General features: G+C 42.6%; 1 protein-coding gene across 1 annotated transcript in view; it reads right to left on the reverse strand.

The window, feature by feature from the left end:
- The window catches only part of TNKS (tankyrase), a 498,734-nt gene that overhangs the window by 249,701 nt on the left and 222,750 nt on the right, over positions 1 to 26,283 (reverse strand). Inside the window, exons 7-11 of the mRNA XM_033915990.1 lie at positions 19,960 to 20,026; positions 6,837 to 7,023; positions 5,700 to 5,821; positions 461 to 552; positions 287 to 365 (exon numbers count right to left, since the gene is read on the reverse strand). Coding sequence (XP_033771881.1) covers positions 287 to 365; positions 461 to 552; positions 5,700 to 5,821; positions 6,837 to 7,023; positions 19,960 to 20,026 — 547 coding nt within the window. The remainder of the gene's footprint in view (positions 1 to 286; positions 366 to 460; positions 553 to 5,699; positions 5,822 to 6,836; positions 7,024 to 19,959; positions 20,027 to 26,283) is intronic.

Below are 26,283 nucleotides of genomic sequence, written 5' to 3' on the forward strand. Positions count from 1 at the left end.
CAGAAGGATAAATTCAAAATAGTATTGGTTTAAAGCAGCGGTGTCCAACCTGCGGCCCGAGAGCCACATGTGGCCCCTTTAAGTATTTTGTGCGGCCCCAGTCAAGGGCGATGCAGTGTTTTCCTCTGCTGCCCCGGGTGCTTACTGTCTTGCCGGCTCCCTCCTCTGTCTTGCTGCAACGTTTCCGCGGCCCCAGAAACATTTTTTTCAGCCAATGCGGCCCAGGGAAGCCAAAAGGTTGGACACCCCTGATTTAAAGTGAATGACTATTAAAAATATACTTTACCTTTGCTCCATGTTTATGCAGAACTTCTACAACATCATTATGAGCTCTTTCTGCAGCGACATGCAATGGTGTCATTAAACTAGACAGCAGTAAAGAAACAAATCAGTTAGTTCTTTCTTAAAATATCAAAAGGATAAAAAAAGTTGCAAACTTGATTTAAATCAGTAAACATACTCTTTGTTTTTCTCATTCACACTGGCTCCTTTTCTTAGCAACAGTTCTGTAATCTGTTTACGTTTTGGGTGCAGGGAGGCCACAGCACAATGCTGCAAAACAAAGCAAAAATAAATTAGCAAGCATAGGCAAAATATATAATTGCATGCTTAGATTTCTACTGATTTTCATGTCGCTTTTTATATCTTCATCATATATTCAAAGGCTCCTTGACTACAAAGGCTGCAAATGGAATCTTTCAGATATTTGTCAAACTTCTGGCTCAGGTACAAAATTTGCTGAGCAAAATGCAAGCTAGTGATCAATGCTAAATTATACTCCTTTGAAAATAATTTAGAGTTTATAACTGCAGAGGAAAAATATGCAAGTCATCTATGTAAAATGCAGAGACAATATATTCTGTGCATAGAAAATAAGCCTAAAAGCAAACGTTGCAATACAAGATGCAAATTTTCATCATCAAACTTCTGAAGATCTAATAGAACGACTTGCATAAGTTTTCTCAACCCCATATATTTTTCACATTCTGTAATTTAAAACCTCAAAATGCTATAAAATAATAAGTTTGTTTCACTGATGTGCACAATACAAAAAATTAAGAATATGAAACCAATAAAGGTTTGATTGTATAAGTTTTCAGGTTCTCTCACACAAACCAGATTAGTTCAGTATCCAAAAACTGCCATTAACAAGACCCATAGTAAGCACAGTTGAGCTAATTCAAATACTTCAGGATGAAGAATCAGATTCAGTTGTATGATGTCAACCTGAAGAAAAGGTCTAAACAAACATGCCAAATATGGAACACCACAAGGATTCTGGAATAGAACTTTTAGTGTATTTCAATATTTTAAGATATTCTCAGGGAAATGGCTGGCAGAACCAAGACTGTGTTGAGCAGTCCACTCCTCAAAAGCTGTGACTTAAGGAAACTACTGAGGAAGGCTTGCATGTTTAATATACAGCGCTGTGTATGCTTTTCAGCGCTATAGAAATGATAAATACTGTAGTAGTAGGAAGGTCAGAGTAAGATTATTACACCACATAAATGATGTGTATGGGAGGATGGTAAGAAGAAAATCATCATTTTAAAAAGCACCATATATGCTACGCTCCAAACAAACATTTAGAGAACACCGCACATATATGAAGAAGATTTTGCGGTCTGATGAGATCATGGAAAATTTTGGTTTCCATGCTAAATGACGTGTGTGGCATAAGACATAATCCTGCTTCCATTATATCCAACAGATCACCAAAACCTGTCATTTCTTTCTCTACATCACTAAAATCTGACCTTTCTATTCTGAGCACACTGCTAAGACCATCATCCACATTCTCATCACCTCTCACCTAGACCAGTGTTTTTCAACCTTTTTATACCTATGGACTGGCAGAAATAAAATAATTATTCTGTGGACCAGCATTGGTCCGTGGACCAGCGGTTGAAGAACACTGGGCTAAGTTGTGGACCAGACCCTGCCCATCTCTACCAAATCTCCACCCCAGACCCCGCCCCCATAATAGTACTAATTGCACCTTGCATGTCCCGTGCCTCATCTGGAAGCCTTCCCTCTGACGTTGCAACGTCAGAGAGAAGGCTTCCGGTTCAGGCGCAGGATGCCCGTAGGAGCCACTGCCCGTGGCTTTGTGCACTGAATCAGTTAGGAAGAGGGAGCTGGCTCGAAGATAACACCACATCGATCGCACCGTGGACCGGCGGTTGAAGAATACTGTTTTGGGCCTGATGCACGTGCTGGCCCTGTGGACCGGCACTGGTCCATGGACCGGTGGTTGAAGAACACTGACCTAGACTACTGAAACTTGCTTCCCACAGGTCTTCTGCTAAATCATCTCTCTCCCCTTCAATCTGTTCAGAATTTTGCTGCACGCCTCATAGTCTACCAGTGTCATTATGCTCACGTTACACTTCTCAAATCACTTCATTGGTTCCCTGCCCATTTCTGCACAGAGTTCAAATTCCTCTTATTGACCTACAAATGTATTCACTCTGGATGGGACAACGATTGCAATGGGTTCCCCAGCCCCGAAGGCTGGCATCTGTCATCATTACAATCCAGGAGGCAATCCGCAGTGGAGGGGGAGGGGATAATGGTGTTGTGAATGGAGGTTTTGGGGCAGGGTGCGGGGGAGGAGTTCCAAGGGTCTGCGGAATTGAAAAAAGATTTGGGAGGGTGCCTGGAAGTGTGACTTGGGGGGATGCTAATCAGAATATTAGGGATATAATAATAATAATTTATTTTCTTCTAGGCTGTTCACAACGGACAGAAAAATCATTTCAATTAAAAAATACAATCTCATATACATTACATCTAATGAACAGATTAATACAACATAGTTAAAATGCAGTTTCAAACATACAACTTAATTAAAAAGGAGGTTAAAAAAAACATAACCCGATAAAAATACCGTTGTAAACATAGGCATAGTAAAAATGAGTTTTTAATAATTTCCTAAATATAGAGTAGGAACATGCTTTGACAATCAACGGACTTATCCAGGAATTAATTTTCCCCGCCTGATATTCTAATGTCCTGTCAAAAAAAGATAAACATACCCGAATTTCTGGTATGTTTTTTTGAATTAAACAATTGATATACAATGAAGGTTAAGGGGTATAAGGTAGCATCTTGGAATGTGTGTGTGTGTGTTGGGGGGGGGAGGTTAATGGACCTATTAAGAGACAGAGAATTCTTACACATCTGAGGCATTTGCAGATTAATATTGCTCCTGTAGAGATGCAGAAACTTAGTAGAAGTCCATGAGGGAAGGTGTACTTTGCTTCAGGTGGATCAAAGCGCTGTGGGTGGCTATTCTACTGGGTAAACACCTTCCCTTCACTTTATATGAGATTGGGGGGGGGGGGGGGAAGATGCTGCAGGTAGATATGTATGGATCACGGGAAGAATTGATACATGGAAATTTACACTTTTAAATTTATATGTGCCCATCACTCCACTTCTGCTATATCCGATTGGCAGCCAGAGGCAAAATTCTAACTGCGGGATTAGTGGTAGCAGGAAATAACCTTTATGAAGGTCTTTTGTGCTGTTATGGCATGGAGAGAGAACTCAACAAGAGACCCCGGTCCATTGGTGGGAGAGCTGAAGAAGGACCACAAATGTGGGAGACTTGGCATGTCTGCCACCATTCCATACAAAATAGAATGGTGGCGAAATTACGTTGTGGGGATAATCTATAGCAGTAAAAGCATGGAGGCAAAGATCAAGACACAGATAAATGATGCAAAGTACAGGCAAATTGTGGAGGAAAACCTGTCTATCACAGAGAATAGAGAGAGAATAGATAATGATCCTAAGCAGTGAAGCACAAACCACAAGCAGCAATGGAGTGGCCCTGAAAGGCAAAAGTGAATATCCTCAATTAGCCTAGTCAAAGTCCAGAGCTGAATCTAATGGAAAGTAATACAGTCGACTCCACCTAAGTGCACATCGGTTAAGCACATGCTTCGGTTATCCGCACCCGACCACCATGGTCCCATTTTATTTACATTAAAGTCAATGGACGTAAACTCTGGATATTTGCAATTCTGATAAGCGCACACAATCCGCTTATGCGCACTGATGTCGTAGGTCCCACCTCTATTCTTTCACACAACATTCACTCTAGTTAAAAGCAATCACGTAGATGAGCCATGTGTTTTGGACTTTCGGAACAGCACCGTGGCATCGCGTGGACAAAAATCATTGTCTTTGGCTGAACGTGTACACCATGCCGCTTAGGCGTTATTACAGTATACTTGTACATAAATTGGAAGGGCCTGTCCCCCAAGAGTGGTGTACTCCAGGTTCTCCTGCAGTTGCTCACACAGATGAACTACAATATGGTCTCCCAATTGAAGCGATAGACACCTATACACCGCTTTCAAACGTAGCGAAGCTGTTGGCTTCAAGGTGCCTGCCTGTTGAATATGAAAGCAACAAAAAACAAGGGATAATCGCAAACTTCAAACGTCATTTCAGGTCACTTGTCCTATGATATGCGATGGCAGTGATCGATGCAAGCACGGAATCCTGCCCTGATCTCGCAAGAAAAATGACGGTGCTCGACTCTCTTCACGTGGTACTCCGATTAAGCAAACACTCCGTTTAAGCACACGTGGCGAAACGGTCCAAAGGGCTTGCACTTAAGCGGAGTCGACTGTATGTAGCAAAACTTGAAGACTGCATTCCATAGACTATCTTCACTAATTTGAACAACGTGAGCTATTTTCTGAAGAAGAATAGGACAAACCCCTGCGCTAATCTGCTGGACAAAATTGGTAAACACTTATCCTGACTCACGGCTGCAAAAGAGGCTACCACGAAGTAATGTGTCAAAGTGTGAAGACATGCAATCAAAACTTTTTGGCTTATTATTCCTTATTAGTTTTGAATAGTTCTGTAATTAAAGGGCTTATTTCCCAAACCCCTTTCGGTCCATTATAGCTAATATGGATTTAGCAGGTTTTGGAAATAAACTCACTATTGTACTCTCATTTTTAAAGTAGGGAGGAGCCAGGGCACCTGAGTCAATCAGGGCCTTAAGCCCCTCCCCATGCATCGCATGATGCACCGGGGCGGGGCCTAAGGCCACAGTTCGGAGGAGGCCTGGAGCAGGAGGGACTGAGCACTTTTTTAAAGTATGGGGAGGGGGGGTAGGCCGGGCCCAACCTGGCCCGGCCAATGGCGGGTTTGCAATGGCAGGAGGGAGTTGGCATCCCTCCTGCCATATTCATTCACGCGCTTAGGGAGGGGTTGGGCAGGCAGCGTCGGGCCCGATGGCAGTGGCAGGCATCGGTGCAGGGGGCATTTTTTATTTGTTCGGGGAGTGGGGCACTGTCAGGTTAAACCAAGGGCTCGCAATGCATTTTGCACAATATCTAAAAAAAGGAAAAATTCATTTTTTATATATTCTGCTAAAAGCATTGCCAGCCCGTGGTTTTAAAGAGCAGGAGAGTTGGTAAGGAAGTGAAGCGACTGGTCCTCAGTAGTCACTTCACTTCGGATCAGCCAGCCCAATTGATGTACCTTCTTCTGTTTAGTGAATCGAGGGCTTCCTACTTTGCATGCTGTTTCCTCTCATTTGCATGCGTGGAACAAATCGGGTCAGAGGTTGATCGGCCAGGTTAGTGAATTGGAAGGGTTAGTGAATCTAGCCCTATCTCACTTGAAACATTTTCTGAAATGCATGCAATAACTGTAATATCAAACTTTACCAGAGCTGTTTCATGTGACTGTGGCTGCTTGAAATTAATGATCTCCAAAGCAAGGGTTTTTTTCACCTTGGTTAAATCTGCTTCTCTTGCAGCTTGCAGCAAAGAATGTCCTTTGAATTCGTCTGTTAGGGAAACACAAATGCTTAAGAATTACCTTGACAGTTTGAATGTCAGGAAAAAAAATCAACTGAGAAATGTTCAACGAATGGAGAGATGGAGGAGATGCTGATAATCTTTTCCTGAATTATCACTGTTTATATTCCCTGTGGCTAGATTTTCTTCTCTGTAAACACTCATTAAGTATACTTTGTAAATCCAGATCCTGATTTGGAAGTAATAAGAGGAATGAAGGACGACTATAAAAATATGCCACACATTGCAGCTCCAAACAGCAATGTCACAAGTTACATTATATGCTTCTCTCTATATGGCCCCAAAATGAGGATTTCAGTTTATAATCATGTCATCCCCAGTTGTGCAGCCCCCTGCACCCTCCAAGACCAGGGCTCAAGGTAAGTCGGGGAGTGGTGGGCAGAGTCGGCTGGGAAATTTCAAGGAGGAATTGCTCCTGTCCTCCCCTTCTGTCTCACATGCAATGTTATATTTCTTACGCAATTATATTTGGTTTTTATTACTATTTTATTTTTTTCCCTTTATATTTTATTAGATAAGCAGTTTATCAAAACCTTAATAACTTGAAAAGGAAAGGAAATACAATAATATAGATGCACAGGAGGCAAGCCTCTTTAAATTAAAAGAATGTTCTGGAATGAGCAACTTTTGCCAAAAATAAGAGAGAATATGCTCAGGAGTAAATTTTTTTTTTTTTTTTTAATGAAAATGGTGGTAGATACATAGTACAGTCTCCTAGTGAAAATGGTGATGATGAGAATAATATCCAACTGCAAGAAAGCATGGGATAAGTAAGGGATAATAGATCTTAACAGCTAGAATACATGGGCAAAATGGATAGGCCATACATCTAACTACCATCAATTTGTTTCTATAATAGCTGGGATATTGCCGTTTAAAAAAAAAAAAGGTTGTGTTCTGTTTTTTCCTTAATTATAGCAAATTTGATCACAAAAACATGCTCATTGCTATCATCAAGAATTATTTAAGCATCTAAATACATACACGTCAATCTCTCCTTCAGTTCGGGAGTTGGAGCCATATCAACAGCACTCTTTCCATGACAGTTGACTAATGTTGGATCTGCACCATGACTCAGCAATAAGGAGCAAACTTCCACACGGTTCTTGGAAGCAGCCTCATGCAACGGCGTAAACTGCCAGAGATCCATTGCATTAACACATGCTCCATGCTGAGAATAAGAAAGTAGTTTAATGTTACTGATGCAATATTTAATCAAAGGCTCTCATTTTAATAGTTATAATCAGTAAAAACAGTTTACAAAATACATTGGCATGCTATAGGTTCCCAATTATTTCAAAGTAAAGTATATATTTTTTCAAACGTAACTAAAAGGCACAAAGGATACAGAGAAGGCCGGATCATCCATGGCTTTTGTTTAACATGTGAAAAGCCAGTCTTGTGTTGTTTGAACTCAGAAATTTATAATCAAAAATTGAAAATGTGTATAACCCACTGGAGTGCTATAATTACTATATATACACAAAAGATAGCCCATTCAACTCACTACTTATCAGATTAGCTCTGGTCTCATATGAACAAAAGCCTTTGTCTTCCTAATCTTTCAAGGCTGTACCTAGACTTTTCTACAGTGTTTAAAGTAAGTATTCCACCCATTCTGCAAACCCTATTGTTACTAACCAGTCCTCCCCTAACCAATTCTGCCATGGCTAACAGGTCCACTACCTCTTTCTCTCCCACCGCATACTTAGTAGCAGCACCGTTTCCGACAGCTGAATCAGAGCTGCCTAGCACATCAGCCCTTTGTCAGTGAGCACAATTCTGTGGCTCACTTCATCTACAGAATCCCCTCACATTCTCTAAGACTTCCTGTCCAATCAGGAAACCTGCACAGAATGAAGAGAATCTGTTCAGAAACATAATGACACAGGGACAAATTTGTCACCGTGGGATCTATCTCCATCCCCGTGAGTTCTGTCCCATCCGTACAAGCTTTGTCCTCGTCTGTACAAGACTTAAAAACTTGCAGGGATAGGGACAGAACTGGGATGGAGATGGATCCCACGGGGGACTTGACCCCGTGTCATTCTCTACTTTGACTCTTAAACTGGCACTCAGTAAGGGCCATTGCTAAAAACATTTACTATCCTTTCAGCAGAGTGTTAAGTGAACTGTTAGGTAGGTGTGGTTTGCAGGAATGCTTAAGAGTGGCATATATGAGGTCAGACAATTAAGTTCATGAACTTACCACTGTGCGCTTACATTGGCAGTACTATACAAACAACTCGGTAAGGTTTCATAACCTTGGTATTTCAGTGTCTCACAGCTGTGTTCATTTGAACATGTGGCGGTGCCTTGTTAAATATTGTTGTTGCATGTTTTTGTGTGCTATCACGAGAATGTCGGAACTTGAATTAGAGCAACGAACAAACATTACATTTCTTCTTGATGTGAGAAGAGTGGAAGTGAAATCAGGGACCCGTTAGCCAAAGTTTATGGGGGACAATGCCATGAAGAAATTGGCAGTGTACAAATGAATTAAACATTTTTTCTGAGGTGAGAGAAAGCATCACTGATGAAAAGAGGTCAGGGCGGCCAATAACAAGCAGAACTGATGAAAAAATTGCAAAAATTTATCGGCTGACTGTGAGATGAATAGCAGACCAAGCCCCAGATGCACTAAAGCCAGTGATTGTCGCTAAACCCATTTAACAGCTTTAGCGATGATCGTATTTGCTGACCTGATGCAGAAAAATGGCTCACTGCATGGTTTACTGCATGATCATTCATTCCCCGATCTGACCATGCAAATAAGCTCATTAATATTGAAATGCCATGTAAACTAGTAGAGCGATTCATGCTCTAACATGGCTTCCTGATGCACTAAAAAAAATTATGGTTTTTAGCAATCCATAAAAAGCGACTGGTCAAGACCAGTCGCTTACTTGTCTAACCTTTTATTTTTTAATGGGCACAGATGCTGTGCATGTTACACATGCGCAATATCTGCCCCATTAGAAAAAAATACAACTCCCCCCCCCGACAAACTGACACACATACACACAGCAGCAAAAACGGCAGGAGAAATGCCCACTTCCTCCTGCCATGCCGTCTCTCCCCCCCCCCCCCACGTGAGAATAAATGGCAGGAGGGATTCCCACTCCCTCCTGCCATGGCAACTCCCCCCCTCCCCACGAGAGAGATGGCAGTAGGGTAGGCCACTCACTCCTGCCACTGGATGCCCCCCCCGTACTCCCCCCCATACATTTTCTGTTGGACACAGGAGGGAAGCACGATCCTTCCACCTTCATGGCCCACCGATCCAAAATGGTGGGCCTTCCCTCCTTGGTGCATCATGTAATGCAAGGGAAGGGGCCCAAGACCCTGACTGGCTCAGACGCCTACGGCCCCCAAGGGCCTTGGGCTCTTCCTTAGCTGTATCCCAAGTGATGCACAGGGAGGGGCCTAAGGCCAAGACGCACAGCATCTCTGCCCATTAAAAGAAAGAAAAAGAAAAGTTTCTGCCCTGAAAAGCTGAATGCAGGAGGCTACTTTCAGGGATCCCTTGCCTCTCAGCTGTTCGGACTTTCTCTACCGTCTCTGTGCATATGTGATAGTCTCTCTCACAGCCATAAGTCAGATGGGAGAGACAGGGATTATGACGAACCTCTATGTGAATCATTTGCATGCAAACTTTTTAGTGCGTCAATAGCTCTTTTTGAATCGGCCAAAAAATCGGATCTTTCCGATCTTCTTTAGTGCATTAAGGCCCAAGTAAACATGAATAGAGAAACAGGAAAATCTTAATTGTAAATCTTGCTATAAAAAAGGTATATGTAAAAATGGTCCCTCATGGCTCTTGCATCACGACAATACACCAGTTCACATGGCACTGTGAGGATGTTTTTAGCCAGTAAATAAATAACTGTTTTGGAACACCTCCCTACTCACCTGATCTGGCTCCCAATGACTTTATCTTTACTCAAAGATAAAGGAAATATTGAAAGGAAGACATTTTGATGACATTCAAGACATCATGGGTAATATGACGACAGCTCTGAAGGCGATTCTAGAAAAAGAGTTCCAAAATTGCTTTGAAGGGTGCACTAGGTGCTGGCATCGGTGCATAGCTTCCCAAGGGGTGTAATTTGAAGGTGACCATAATGATATTCAGCAATGAGGTATGTAGCACTTTTTCTAAGATGAGTTCATGAACTTAATTGTTAGACCACATATATGGGAACTTTGGATGTTGCAAACCATAAGAAGATGGAACTCAGGACCAAAAAGTTTTCACTGAAATTTTAATACTATCATTCATAGCAGTAAAATACTGTTGTCTTTAGGGTTGTCCAGAAAAACCTAAAGTTTGAAAAACTGCGTGAACTGACGTTTTTCCTATGAATTTGATTATGCTTGATCAGCAAATAATTTTTTAAAATTTATGAAAGTTCATCTTGGGGTCACTCAAAGCCACTGATTACATAAAGCTCCATTTTTCTTAAAATTTGCTATTATTTTTGCTTAATGGAAGTGAATTTCTTGGTATTATAGCTACAACTTTTTTGTTTTCACACTCAGCAATGATACATTGATACGACATTTTATGCAAAATATTTACCAGTATTTTATTAAATGAACCTTCAATATCTGCACTTTATTGTGGAAAATAAGAGAAATTTAGCATTTCACTAATAGATAAACATGTACACTTTGGTGTAGTCATCTACCAGTGGTGTTCCAAACACTCAAGCATTCAATGTCTTCTTAAATAGTCAGGATAAAGCCTGCAATGCTGTTCAACTCCTTGCAACAAGGCCTCGCACTGCAGAGTCTGTGGTGATGCTAGAGGCAATATCAGTTATAAGTTCCACACCTCGTTTGGCAGTGTCATTAACCACCTTCACTATGGGCTAGATTCACAAAGGACACCGATCGTGTCCCAACCACTTTGCGACCCGATTGTTCCCCGACCCGATTCACTAACCTTCCTCCCGATCCGCACCCGATCTGATCCGTGCAAGTAAATGAGGGAAATGGCATGCAAATTTTGGAAGGCAGCGATTCACTAAACAATTTCCCAAACACTGATTGGGCTTGTCGATCAGAAAAGAAACGACTGCTGAAGACCAGTCGCTTCTAATCTTGCTGACTCTCCTGCCCTTTAAAACCACATGCTCGCAATGCTTTTAGCAGAATATATAAAAAAGGAATTTTTCCTTTTTTATATGTTCTGCAAAATGCATTGGGAGTCCATGGTTTTAACCTAACAACGCCCCCCCTCTCCAAACCCAAAAAATGCCCCCGCACTGAAATATCCTGCCCGCACCGATGCCCGCCACTGTCTCCATCAGGTCCACCCCCTCCTTGCGCACTCACACACGAATTAATATGGCAGGAGGGATATCAACTTCCTCCTGCCATCGCAAACTCGAACGGGCCGGGCCCACTTCCCTCCCTGTACCTTTAGCTGGCCAGGCTGGGCCTGGCCCACTCCCTCCCAGTACCTTTAAAAAGTTGGGAGGAGGAGGGTTGCTCCTGCTCCAGGCCTCCTCTTCCTCCGAACTGCAGCATTAGGCCATGCCCTGGTGCATCATGTGATGCACGGGGAGGGGCTTAAGGCCCTGATTGGCTCACCTCGTTTGGCAGTGTCATTAACCACCTTCACTATGTTGACAAACTGTTCTTCAGTATGGAAGTTTGGATATTCAGACCATGGATATTACCAACCCTTTCATTGGTAATACTAAGCGTGAAACAGGAAATGTGATTCAGTTCCAACCAAGTCTCCCAGTGTTATGCTTCAGTTTACCTGCTTGAAAACCAGCCTGCCCCAACAAAACTGTTTGACAACAACTTTGAAGAAATGTCCTATTTGACACTGTCAGTGATTACAGCATGTGAATTTCTGTTTGATTTCTGTATGACATTGTAACACAGAAATTCTTTCACATATGTCTAATGTCAGATTTACTTACCATATTTTTCACGCCATAAGATGTACTTTTTCCACCCAAAAAAGAGTGCATCCTATGGAGCGAATACCCAAGCCCCACCCCCCCATGGTTACCTTATTTTTAATTTTGGTGCCCTCCCTCGCTGGATGCGGCTGCCTCTCTAGCAGCAGAATGGCACACAAGGCTGCTTGTCTGGTCGGCTGACAAGGCTGCCTCCTCTTCCCTTCTGTAGTGGCAGAGCGGCGAACAAAGCTGCCTGCCTGGTCCCACGTCACTTCCCGCAAGAACGGAAGTGGCATGGGACCAGGCAGGCAGCTTTGTTTGCCGCTCTGCCACTACAGAAGGGACGCTGGGAAGCAGTGATCACAATATGATCCGCTTTGATCTGGACGCAGGGGAGAAACATCGGTCCAAAACGACAGCCACGGCACTGAACTTCCGAAAACGGAATTAAGAAGGGATGAGACTCATGGTAGGGAAGAAGGTTAAGAAGAGGATAAGCACTGTAAAAACGCTAGAGCAAGCTTGGTCCCTTTTTAAGGACACAGTCACCGAGGCGCAAAATATATATATATACCGCATATCAACAAGGGATCCAAGAGGAAAAAGAACAAAGAACCGTCGTGGCTCACTGTAGAGGTGAAGGAAGCGATCAGAGACAAGAAAACTTCATTTAAGGAATGGAAAAGGTAAAAAACGGATGAAAACTGGAACAAGCACAAACAACATCAACGCAGGTGCCATAAGGCGGTAAAAGGGGCCAAAAGAGACTACAAGGAAAAAATAGCCAAGGAGGCTAAGAACTTCAAGCCGATCTTTCGATATATTAAGGGGAAACGACCTGCAAAGGAAGTGGTGGGACCGTTGGATGACCATGGAATAAAGGGAGCACTAAAGGAGGACAAAGCAATCGCTGACAAACTGAACACATTTTTTGCATCTGTATTTACCGAAGAAGATGTACACAGCATACCGGAACCCATCAGGCTATATGCTGGAAACGAAGATGGAAAGATGACAGGATTGACGGTCAGTCTAGAGGAGGTATGTAGGCAGATTGATAGGCTTAAGAGTGATAAATTCCCGGGACCGGATGACATTCATCCGAGGGTCATCAAGGAACTGAAAGGGACCATAGCTGAACTGCTTCAACTAATAGCCAATCTGTCGATCAAATCGGGAAAGATTCCGGAAGACTGGAAGGTAGCGAATGTTACACCTATCTTCAAGAAAGGTTCGAGGGGAGATCCGGAAAACTATAGACCGGTGAGTCTGACCTCTGTACTGGGAAAGATGGTAGAGTCACTGATAAAGGACAGCATCGTTGATCACTTTGACGGAAACGGGCTGATGAGGACCAGTTAGCACGGTTTTAGCAAAGGCAGATCGTGTTTGACGAACTTGCTGCACTTCTTTGAGGGAGTAAACAGACAGACAGACAAGGGCGATACAGTCGACATTTTATATCTGGATTTTCAGAAGGCGTTCGACAAGGTTCCGCATGAACGACTACTTCGGAAAATTGCAAGCCATGGAATTGAGGGTGAAATACTCACGTGGATTAAAAACTGGCTGGAGCATAGGAAACAGAGAGTGGGAGTAAATGGACAATACTCGGACTGGAAGAGCGTCACCAGTGGGGTGCCGCAGGGCTCGGTGCTTGGACCCGTGCTCTTTAACATCTTTATAAATGATCTGGACATAGGTACGACGAGCGAGGTGATTAAATTTGCAGATGATACGAAGTTATTCAGAGTAGTAAAGACGCAAGGGGATTGCGAAGATCTGCAACATGACATAATTAAGCTCGAGGAATGGGCATCGACATGGCAGATGAGGTTGAACGTGGATAAGTGTAAAGTGATGCATGTCGGTAACAAAAATCTCATGCACGAATACAGGATGTCCGGGGTGGTACTTGGAGAGACCTCCCAGGAAAGAGACTTGGGAGTTCTGATCGACAAGTCGATGAAGCCGTCCACACAATGTGCGGCGGCAGCAAAAAGGGCAAACAGAATGCTAGGAATGATAAAGAAGGGGATCATGAACAGATCAGAGAAAGTTATCATGCCGCTGTACCGGGCCATGGTACACCCTCACCTGGAGTACTGCGTCCAGCACTGGTCGCCGTACCTAAAGAAGGACACAGTATTACTCGAAAAGGTCCAGAGATTAGCGACTAAGATAGTTAAGGGGCTGGAGGAGTTGCCGTACAGCGAAAGATTAGAGAAACTGGGCCTCTTCTCTCTCGAACAGAGGAGATTGAGAGGGGACATGATCGAAACATTCAAGGTACTGAAGGGGATAGACTTAGTAGATAAGGACAGGTTGTTCACCCTCTCCAAGGTAGGGAGAACAAGAGGGCACTCTCTAAAGTTGAAAGGGGATAGATTCCGTACAAACGTAAGGAAGTTCTTCTTCACCCAGAGAGTGATAGAAAGCTGGAACGCCCTTCCAGAGGCTGTTATAGGGGAAAACACCCTCAAAGGATTCAAGACAAAGTTAGACAAGTTTCTGTTGAACAAGAACATGCGCTGGTAGGGCTAGTCTCAGTTAGGTTGCTGGTCTTAGAACCGAGGGCCACCGCGTGAGCGGACTGATGGGCATGATGGACCACTTGTCTGACTCAGCAGTGGCAATTCTTATGTTCTTAAGAGGAGGCAGCTGCGTCAGCCAACCAGGCAGGCAGCCTTGCACACCGCTCTGCCATTAGAGACAGCAAGTCCTATTTCCCACACACTCCCTGTGGGCCAGACACGAGCAGCAGCCATCAGAACCAGCAGCCTCTGGAAGTCAGCCCTGACGAGAGCGAGCGGCTACATTAACAGCAGCAGTGGTGGCTGGTTCCAGCCTCACACTTGCTTCACTCCCTTCCCCCAAGGCAGTGCTGGGCGGCACATCCAGGCCTCAGCTGCCTCCACCGCCGCTCCTCTGACTCCCTTCGTGTTCGAGCGGGACATGGAGGAACGGGCCTGGCAAGCTGCGCTGGAGGAACTATAAAGTACAGGGGAGAGGTCAGAGGGGGTACAGGGGACCCTGCCTGTCTGCTTGTCTCAGGGGGTAGGGTGCCCTGCCTGCCTGCCTCGGGATGTGGGGTGAGGAGTACAGGAGGAAGGAAATGAAGCTTAACATGGGAAGGTAAAGAGACAGAGCAAAAAAATGCTGAAGGAGGGGGGAGCATAGGGACAGGGACATGGAATAATGCTGGAAAGGGGAGGAATAAAGATACAGAGATGTGATACTTAATGGAAGGGGAGGACATGGTATACATGGATAATGAAGAAGAGAAGAAAGATTATACACTTTGGGGGGCCCTGCCTGCCTGCTTGCTTGCTTTGGGGTGGGGGGCCCTGCCTGTCACTAGGCCACTAGGCCTGCCTGCCTGCCCTGTGCTCTGTCCCTGCCTACCACTAGACCACAAGAAGGGGGACAGGGTACAGAGCGTGGCAGGGAGGGGGGACAGGGTGCAGAGCCTGGCAGGGAGAATTTTGGTTCAGAATGGTTTTTTTCTTGTTTTCCTCCTCTAAATCTAGGGTGCGTCTTATGGTCAGGTGCGTCTTATGGAGTGAAAAATACAAGTTTAATCTACATCCAATTTTAAAAGGAAAAATGGATTTTGGTGGTGCTTATATTCATTGGATTTGAACGACCCCAGGATGAGCCTAAAAAATTGTACCAAAAATATTTTGTGATCAAGCACATACAAATTCATGAGGAAAAGTTCAATTAGTAAAGTTTCTCCAACCTTAGGTTTTTCTGGACAACTTTGTTTGCTCTCCACATTACAATTGTTCTTCCTTATTTCAAATTTTTCTCTCCTATTCCTTTATCTCTGTACCTTTTTTTCCTTAGTTATATTTGCTTTTGCTCCTTTTCTTCTATCTGTAAGGCCATGATTTCCTCTGTGACTTTCTGTGTTAGTCTCCTCTGTTATGGTGATGCTCTTTTTTTATTCACTGAACGCCCCTCTCTCCTACCTCCAACCTCTTTTGTACCATTATTTTCCCCACCATCCCATGCCCCCTTTTCCTTATCCACCTCTTTGCCATATAATTTTGGTTTTTATTCAAATTTTATTCTTTGAAAGTATAAAGACACTAAAAATAAAACAATTTTATTTAATTTTTTTTTTTATTCCTAAGTGGTTACATCTTCAACAAACATATTAAAATACACAAACTAACAAACTTAGGCAAACAAATTAGACTTTTCACTGCAAATTAACTGCAGTCAGGCAGGAGAGGGGAGATATGATAGAAACGCTTAAATATAAATACAAATGCAATCAGCAAAAATTGTTATTAGCCTAGTGGTGGAAATACCTCATGAAAGTGCATTTACAATAGGTGGTTCCTTGTCTTTTGTAAGCGTGAGAAGTGCTATAGCAGGAAGATCTACTCGCTGCTGCTGTTGCCATCGGCAGAAGATAAGTGAATTTTTTCTGGCTCCCTGTGCACAGTGGTGGCTTTGGTCCTGTTTTGAAAAGTTACATTTTGAAAAGTGTGGAGTTTTTTGCCTATGACACAGAGTAGGACTGGCTTAAGAACTCATTGGGTTGCCGTCCGTATATTGTTGATAAGTTGAGGCTTTTTCTCCACCTATTGTAAATGCACTTTCATGGGGTATTTCAACTACTAGGCTAATAACAATTTTTGCTGATTGCATTTGTATTTATATTTTGTTATTGCGACTTGGATTCTTGTGAGAGACGTTTAAATACCTATGTGATGTAAATGTGCATGAGTCAAGTCTCTTTCATTTGGCAGGAAGCTCTGGAACGAGAGGGCATAGGATGAAGTTAAGAGGTGATAGGCTCAGGAGTAATCTAAGGAATACTTTTTTACAGAAAGGGTGGTAAATGTGTGGAACAGTTTCCTAGAAGAGGTGGTAGAGACAGACTGTGTCTGAATTCATTGCAGATGGGCAGACTGGATGGGCCATTTGGCCTTTATCTGCCATCATGTTTCTATGTTTCACCTTTAGAAAGCTACTTAAAACTTATCTATTTGTTAGATACAGATCTGTTCAGTAACTTTGCTTCTTGAAGTTTTTCTCTCCTGTTATGCTTTTATTGAATTACTGTATTATTATTCCCTCTTCCTTCCTTCATCTATGTCTGTTATGTATGATGATTGTTTGTTAATTTCTTTTCATAGGTACTGCAGTTAGATTGTGAGCCCATTGGGACTGAGAGGGAAATTACTAAAAGTACCCGATTAGATTTTTGGCTATTGTATAGGTTTAGTTTTTATTTGTTTTCTTGTAAACCACTTCAAAGCCAGTATGATGATTTAGCGGTATATAAACTCTGCATTAAATTAAATTAAAATAAAAGCTGTCAATTTAGACAGAAGGCAAATAAAAGTTCAGTTTAGTGAATACTATCTCTTCTGGTAGCAACCTGGGAAATTTCTAATATCTAGCCAATATAAGTTTTCCTGCCACAAAGAGATGGGAATCAAATTTATGTACTTTTTTTTAGCAATCTCTAAAGGTTTGACGTGAAGAAGACAAAAATCTGCCTGTAATGGATATGCCTACGGATAGCTATACATTATTACAATTTGATAGCTGTCATCTGCTATCATTGAAGCAAAGTTTGCCATTCTCTCAATTTTTAAGATTTTGCTGTATTTGCACAAACAAAGAGGATTTTAAATAACGCTCCAAGCATATGGTAACAGATTTGAAATATAGGGGATATCTGGTCATGTGATAAGAAAAACTTATAGGAGAGCAAAACCTAACCATCATGATTGTCTTGGATGGAAAGACGGGAAAATCTGGACTGTCAAACATGTTATGAGATACACAGCAGGCATTAATATTGCTATTCAAATTTTGAAAACTCACTGGAGGACAACAGTATTTACTTTCAGGACAGAAATTTAAAGAACATGTAAGTGTATCATCTAGAAGCTTGAATTTCATACAACTAAGCAAGTTGGCAACTTTCAGTGCAGCGCATGCAATACATGTTCTATCACATGCGTCACTGATCATTTTATAAATCAGTACATCAAAAACAGTATAAGTTTAAGTATTTTATGAAAAAATGTATGATGGCCTCCTGGCCACTCAAGCAGCAAAACTAAACTACCAATTCTCCAATTTACTGATTATGACCCCAGACTACAAATCCTTCAGAAAAGAAATAAAATCCCTGCTATTCAAGAAATCCTAAAATAATAATAATAATTTTATTTCTTATATACCGCTATACTCTAAGTTCGAAGCGGTTTACAGTGGAGTCATGTCTAGAGAGAGTACAGTGTTAACAGTAGGATACAGGGTGATACAAAGTGAGCAGGTACTGGGTGATTACAGTAAGGTACGAGATATTAACACGAAAAAACAGTTACAGTATGTTTACAATGAGGTACAGGGTACTGGGGTGTTTACAATAAGGTGCAAGATATTAACAAGAGAACAGTTACAGGATGTTTACAATAAGATACCGGAAGTACCAAGTAAGGTACGAGATATTAGCACGAGAAAACAGAAGACAAACTAACACAGCAAGAATCATCTCAATCCCAAATAGCAACCCGCTCCACTCCATAATACCATGGGAAATGTCCAGAAAACTCCTTATATAATCCGCCTTGAACCGCAAGGTAATGGCGGAATAGAAATCACTAATGTAATGCAATGTAATTATAATAGTGACCATGTAGTATATGCTATTTGTTGTCCATGTCTAAAATTTTATGTGGACAAAATGATTTGGGAGGGTTTAATATTCAAGTGCAGAGCCTTACCAGGCTCTGCATCCTGTTTCCCCTCCCCCACAGCTCTGTATCCAGCCCCCTCACTCACTCACTCCCCTGCCTTGCCAGTCTTTGCACCCAGCACCCCTCCCTACCAGGTTCTTTACCCTTTCTCCCTCCCTCCCAATGCCCTGCAGGTCTTTTCCGTGTCTGCCATGAGACTTGGCGGTCCAGTGGTGGCCGGGACAGGAGGGATCCGTCACACCTCCTGTCCCATCTGTGAATCACGGCAGGAGCAACCCTCCTTTGCTCCTGCCCATGTAGAGCCCCTAATTAATTGGATGCCGCGAGTTCTTGCGGGATTGCAAGAACTCCAGGCAGCCAATTTGCTAGTGGCTAATTTGTTAGAAGCTAGATGTATTTCTATATAATTCATATGCAGGAGTTCCTCTACATGCCTGAGAAGAAGGTGTCTCTTGTATAATCAGCAAATCAGATTTAAGTCTTTTAGCTTCTTTGAAAAGCACTAGGAAAGGGTTCAAGACCACTTGGTGGGGGAATTCAAAAATGAGCATGAGCAAAACTGTGGGTGTAAATTCTGAGGCACAAAACGACAGACCTTTATGACAGGGACATTCCACATGCACATAAACAAAATACAAATAAGGAACTCAGAATTTAAAAATACTATGTGCAGAATCTTAAAAATGTTTATGCAGAAATCCCCCAGGAGTAAACAGCTATTTGTTTCACAGAGACTGAGGGACTAAAATAAAGAGGGGAAGAGCTGTATGCTGGAATAAAGTGGCTCTCTGCACCACCAAGCCTGGGCATACAGAGTTCCGCTTCCCTCCAATCCTCCAATCCCAGGCCATGGAAGACAGATTCAGAACAGAAGCAGCAGATTTTGAAATCACCTAAGGCACGAAAAACTATCCTGCACAACCTCTGAGTTGTTTGAAGAACCATTGTGTATCTCCTTCAACATACCACTCATTATTAAGGACCCTGATGCAAGATTTAACTTCACTTACTCCTTATGCTGTCTACTGAGTTATTTTTAATAGCATTTTTAATGTTGTAATTGTAAATATCATACTATGCCATAATGGGCACGGTTATTTGAATATTTTTACCACTCAATTATTTGTTGCCTATGTCCAAGTTATACTTCCTGTACACCACCTTGGGTGAACGTCTTTGAAAAAGGTGGTAAATAAATTCTAGCAAATAAACAAACCCCAAACACAACTAAAATTAAGTTATTTTAACAAAGGCTATGGCATTTTACAAACGCTACAAAGCATGATATGAAATGGAACACTGAAAACAATGCAGTCAATATAAAATCTAGATGTTATCTAAACACTATCACTCACTTAAATTTTCTTATCCAAGCAGTGATACCTAAAAATAAAATTTGAAACTAAGAAACTAAAACTATGCTATTAAGAAAAATATTTGTGTATTTTTGCTTACCTTTAGCAGCGACTCGGTAACTTCAAAGTGTCCATATGAACATGCATTATGGAGGGGCACAAGTCCACTAGATTAGATAAACAAATTAACATGTTTAAGAAACAAAAAGTTCTAGAGAAAAAAGAAACTATAAGAGAAATCATTGTAATAAATCATCTCCAAACCTAATTGGCTTTTCAAGCACATGTTTGTACCCTATAGAAAGTACAGAAACTCAGAAGTGGATAGACAAAGGACAATTAATGCATCAAACTATCCTGGTAGGATAATTTAAGAGATTCCTTGAAACATGAAGATAAAACAAAGTTGCTTACCTGTAGAGGGAGTTCTCTGTATACAGCAAGGGAACACAGCCACACAAATTCATTACTTGGTGAACCTGTAAGTGTGGAACTCTCCTCTAACTAAGAAAAGCCTTTAAGCTTCCCTGGGTATATGTTGGCGTTCTTATGTTAGAACAGTCTCCATCTCCCTCCCCCATCCCCACAACTCATGGCCAGATTCTATAAAGTTACCGTGCATATAAAGATGGCACTAAACCATCATTAAATGCATGTATTTGACCTCCCAATTATCAAAACGGCTCACCATGGTCTTTTCCATGCTTTATAGCAGCCTCCAATTGTACTATGCAAACATAGTACAATGTGGTCATTAATATTAAAATGAGCACTCCAGGCGATTTTCTAAACTTTTTGCCCACTTTTTACAGGCAAAATTTTCCGACAGAGTCTGAGCTATCATAGCCCTACTTTCCTATCAGCGCTGACTAGCTCAGGCATGGGCAGGAAAATAAGGCTTGACAGCTCAGACCCCATCACAAAAAATCCCCTCCTGCAAACAAATTAAAAAAAGAACCCCCCCCCCTCCCACCGATCCCTCTCCAGGGCTGAAATCTGCAGGAGGGATGCCCACTCATTCCTGTCGCTGAGGTCTCCCGCCCCCAGGGTCCCCTGCCCTCCTGACAACTCATCAATAACCCGACAAACCCCCACCTCCTGTACCTTTAAATTGAAGGACAGCAGGAGGAATACCCACTCCGTCCTGCCACCAGGGTCCCCCTGTATCTTTAAATTGAAGGACAGGAGGGATGCCTATTTCCTCCTGCTGCCGGGGTTCCCGGCCTACTTGACAACCCACCACCTCCTCCTTTACCTTTAAGTTGAAGAACAGGTTAGGCAGACTGGATGGACCATTCGTGTCTTTATCTGCTATCATCTACTATGTTATGTTGCTATAATGGTGGGCCTTCTCTTTCCCAGTGCATCCTGGGATGTACTAGGAGGGGCCTAAGGCTAAGGGGCCTTACAACCTGAACCCACCAGGACAGAGAGGGAAAATGCTTGAGTACCTGATTGTAAAAACCGCTTAGTACCTGATTGTAAAAACCGCTTAGATAACCTTGATAGGCGGTATATAAAATCCTAATAAACTTGAAACTTGAAACTTGCATCCTGGGATAGGGAGGGGCCTTAAATGCCTGAGTCAATCAGGGACTTAGGCCCCACCTAGTGAAACCCAGGATGCACCGAGAAGGGGGATGCCCACCATTTTGAAGAGATGGACATGCTGGCCAGAGAAAGTGAACATCCCTTTTGCCATCATTCAGCTTAAAGATATGGGGGAGTGGGGGGGGGGGTTCTCAGGGAACCCGGAAGCAGGAGAGTGGGGGCTTCCCTCCTGCCATCTTTCAAATTAAAGGTATGGGGAGGGCAGTAGGTTGTCGGGGGGTGGGGGACCCTGGTGGCAGGAGTGAGTATCCCTCCTGCCAAGGCACGGGAGTGTGGAGTGGTCTGGGTGGGTCCAGGCAGTGGCGACCAAGGCAGGAGGGAATGGGCATCCCTCCTGCTGATCTTGTACAGGGTATTTGGGGGGAGGGGGATGTCGGCAGGAGGGGAGACTTTTCCTTCAGCTGGTCTCCCTCCCTCCCACTAGGACAACCAGCCCTGGAAGACTTGCAGTCCTGTTAATGATTCAACCTAGCATGAGCCACAAGGGAAACACATACACAAACCCTTTCTCCGACCATGTCTGGACCAACATGTCATACCCTGAGCTTCCGGGCTTGTATCTTCGGTTGTAAAAGCGATCAAGATTTGTGTTTGCTGCTGAGGCCATGAGATTCATCAGACGACGCCCCCACCAATGGCATCAAATGCTTGTGGGGAGAGTGACCACTTCCCTGGGTTAAGCACAAACCAACTGTATATAAAGTATCTGCCTGAGCCTGAGTTTTCATCTGGAACTGGCTCTATGGCAAAGATCTAGAAGCCTTTGCACCATTGCCTGGATCTGAGGGCTTTCTCTGGCCAGGCATCTGAGGAATCTACAAAGAAGTCCATAAGGGGGGGCACAGAACTCGATCTTGTAACTTTCTCAAACAACCTCCAGGACCCAACAATATGCGCCTATCTGTGCTCAGACTGTCCAGTAAGCAGACAGCATGTCCCCTATCTGGGAGCGGGGCTGCTGGTCTGGCATCATTGTGCTCTCTTGGAGACTGGAAAGGGGCAAGAGCCAGAGGCTTGCTGCCTTCTGCCCCCAATGAACCTTTGCCATGACCCTCCAAGGGCATCCTGCATAAGAATGGAATTTTGAAAAGCCTCAAAAATTTCCAAGGTCTGCTGTCTGACAAGGCTTTAGGGCGATGGTCCATAACACTGACCCTCAGGTTGCCAAGACCCTTTCCAAATAGCATCTGTCCCTTGAAGGGAAGCCTGCTGAGGGTGGCCTTAGAAGCTAGTCTCCTGCCCATTGTCTGATCCAAAGCATCCACTGGGTGGATGTAGAATAGGCTGACACCTTGCTCATGATTCTTAAGGTGTCATATAGAGATTCTGCTACATAATTCATCCCAGAAAGGATCATCTAAGGCACATGTGTCAAACATAAGGCCCGCGGGCTGAACCCAACCCGCCTGGCCTTTTTATGTGGCCTGCGGCAATGCTCCCAAACTTTCCTTTCTCACAGCCCTTCCCTCCCGTGCCGCTTTGATGTCGCCATCATGCTGGTGTTGTCCGTGATTCCCCTTACTGCTTTCTGTCTGCCGTGGTCCACCCAGGAGGAAACAGGAAGTTGTGCGTCACTGGAGACAGACCGCGGCAGGTGAAAAGCAGGAAGTGGAGCAATGTACAACATTGCTGAATTGCTGAAAATGGCAGATTTTTCGGCTTGGCTGTGACATCAGACCAGCGCGGGAGGGAACGTGCTGGGCTTTGAGGAAAGAGGGACTGGCACTGGAGGAGGGACATGATGGGCTGTGAGGAGAGAGGAACTGGCGCTGGAGGGAGGGACATGCTGGGCTGTGAGGAGAGAGGGAAAGACATGCTGGGCTGAGAGGAGAGAGAGATGAAGGGAGAGAGGTTGGACCTTGGGTGGTGTGGAGAAGATACTTGAAGGGAGAACCGTTGGGAAGAGAAAGGGAAAAATGGTGGACCTGGGGGAGGGAGACAGGCAGACAGGGGATAGGGGGTAGTTGGAAAGAGAAAGGGAGAGAAGTTGGATCTGGAGATGAAAGGGAGCGTCTGAAGCAGCGTGGGTCATTCAGCATGGCTCCCTGTGCTAAAAACCGCTATTGCAGTTTAGTAAATGGAGGCCTAAGTGTTCCATCCACTACTGATAAAGTGGAACAAATGCTCTCTGAAGGTCCATATCTCTAATTTTGAGTAGTAGAACAATTATAGTGCAGGGAAGGTACGAAAACTTTGATGTTTCTCCAACTTTGAGGTATTATTTAGTCCTACATAAAGGGTTTATAAAAACGTATTAGTGTGTCTGTCATCTCCTCTGCTTGTCTCTGGAGAACGGGCTAGACCATATCAACCTATATCCTCACTAATGATTACCCTAACAATTCCAATTCTTTTAAAGCAGCCAAAGTCTATAAACCTTGACACTTTCAAGGTAAGTGAGCTCCCTCTTTTGATCTGCACATACTGCTACTGCAAAAGTATTGCTGTTTATATTAAGTAAATAATTGATTTCAATAAGAAAAGGCTAGCTGCAATATAAATGTAAAGTTCAATTCTACATTGAAAAATGATAGATAGCTGGAACTTTATCCCTACAGTAAAGTCTTCAATCAAGGTAGTTCAGCCCAGGTGTAATAAAACTGTAGCAGTGTGCATAACAGCCTGAATACCAGATATCATGCTTTTGCAATGTAAAGACTGGGTCATTTACATTCTTTCCCATACTCGTATAATCTATTCCTATGGGTAGTTGTCAGAATTAAATAGGGTCTGTGGCTATGTACAAATGAGAAAACGCCAACAGATTAAACATAGAAAGCTTTCATTTTATTGGTGAAGGAACTATGCCAGTGTTTTCTGCACTAAACATTTTCTAGTATAGCAAGAAAACAGAAAATTCAGTTAAAACAATGCACAATATCTTAAAATTTATTGATGTGGTAAAAAGCGTACAATAAACTAAGGAGTCCTTTTACTAAGCTGCGGTAGAAAGTGGCCTTAGAGTGCCCTTATATAAGTTTTTCCCACGTGCTAAGGCCATTTTTCCATTTTTTGCATTAATGGCCATGAACTAATATCACCATTAATGCACAGCCATTAAAACACATTACTGCGGGAGCACATACCAAAACCTATTTTGTAAGCTTTATGGGCTCATGTTATAATCTGTGATAATCAGTCAGCATGCTACAATGTGGATGCACTAACTGATCAGTGCTGGAACATCCATTCTCCACTCCCAGACGCATTCCCTCAATGCAAGAAAAAAAAATATATATATACATATATTTTTAGCATGCAGGTAGCATGCACCAATTGAGAACTTATCCTAAGATACCTGAGCATGTCCTGCAGTAAGCCCTTTTAACCCGTGGTAGGCGCATGATAGTGCTTACCATAGCTTAGTAAAATAACCCCTAAATTTTGGATTTAAAGAAATAAGTTAATTGAGATTGAAATTTTTAAAAAGCCAATAGTTCAGGCTATCTTTCAAGAGATAGTTGTATTCTTTGTGTGCCTATGAAAATGCAACTTAATTACTGACTTCTTTTTTTTTTTTTACTTATACACACAATTTGGACACCACCAATAGTTTATTCCATTGCTAAAATAATATCTTAAGCTTTTTACCTGCTAAAGAGTTTTTCCTGTTTGACAGGAAAAAGCTTATGATCTGGCCCCTATGCTTAATATTTGCAACCACTTGTAAATATCTTTCTTTGAGAATAAAGCACTGCCTCGCCTTTAATAAGTGAATTGATCAGGCACACAAGTGGGTATCTATTGCATGTCACTGGGAAGAACTGTTTCCCAGGACTCAGGATTTACTGTAATGCTCTGAGAGTATACAGACACTTCCACACTCACCAGACTCCTCAGCTAGTTCCATAGCTCAAGAAGTAATGAAATTCTAAGAGGTATTCTGTACCTGATCAATCCTACCATCTACAGAAAACAGCCGATACAAGCCAGGAGCAAAGATTTTTTGACTAGCAGGAAAGATCATGTATATAAGTGAGTGCTTCCCAAGCTCAGGCTGCTCTCACATTATGCATTGTCCATACGCAGGAGAAACCCATACATCAAACATACGCAAGAGCTGCAGGATTATCTAGGCAGCACACCTGTACCAAATGAACTGTCTTATATAATGAATTTTAAAAGTATAAAGTGAGGGCTATCCACTGCTTTACATACTTCAGGAGAATCATAGTAGCTGCACCGATGATGAGATTTTCATTTTAGTATTACCAGTTTGTTCGCAACAGAAATTGGATACATACATCTATACATAAGATGTGAAACAATTACAGAATGAGTTCCTTAATGTGTAATTTATGTTTAAGTTGTGTTTTACACTCCTGAAATGTTTTCTTGATATCAGTTAATTCCTAGGAACATGAATCATCATCTTTTTAATGCAGATTTTAAACTAGTTGGATTTATTTGTTCAGTATTAAGATATATGAATTATTGTTCAATTTAATAGAGTTATAGACTCCTGATGCACATACACAGCCAAAATATAGCCTTGCCAGATAAGTGGAGTTGTGGTTTCAAGAAAATCTGTGTTTCTAGAAGTTGGCTCTCCAACTAAATATTCAGGCTTCCTTCATTTTTCTTGAATTTGCCAAAGCATCCTCTCTCCTTTGATTTTTTTTTGTTGTTAGATGAAGGCCAGTTTGATTAGGACCAGGATAAAAAAAAAAAAAGCTCTATAGAATGATTCAGTTGAATTTTTTTTCCCTAGGGTAACATGCTAGAGTTTGTTTGTGGTCCAGAGTTGAAAGGGACTTCAGGCATGGATTTTTATGACATTTTGGCCCAGATTATCAAAACTGTGCCGGTCGCA

This window comes from Geotrypetes seraphini, chromosome 1 (assembly GCF_902459505.1).
Source record: "Geotrypetes seraphini chromosome 1, aGeoSer1.1, whole genome shotgun sequence".
Taxonomy (NCBI): Eukaryota; Metazoa; Chordata; class Amphibia; order Gymnophiona; family Dermophiidae; genus Geotrypetes; species Geotrypetes seraphini.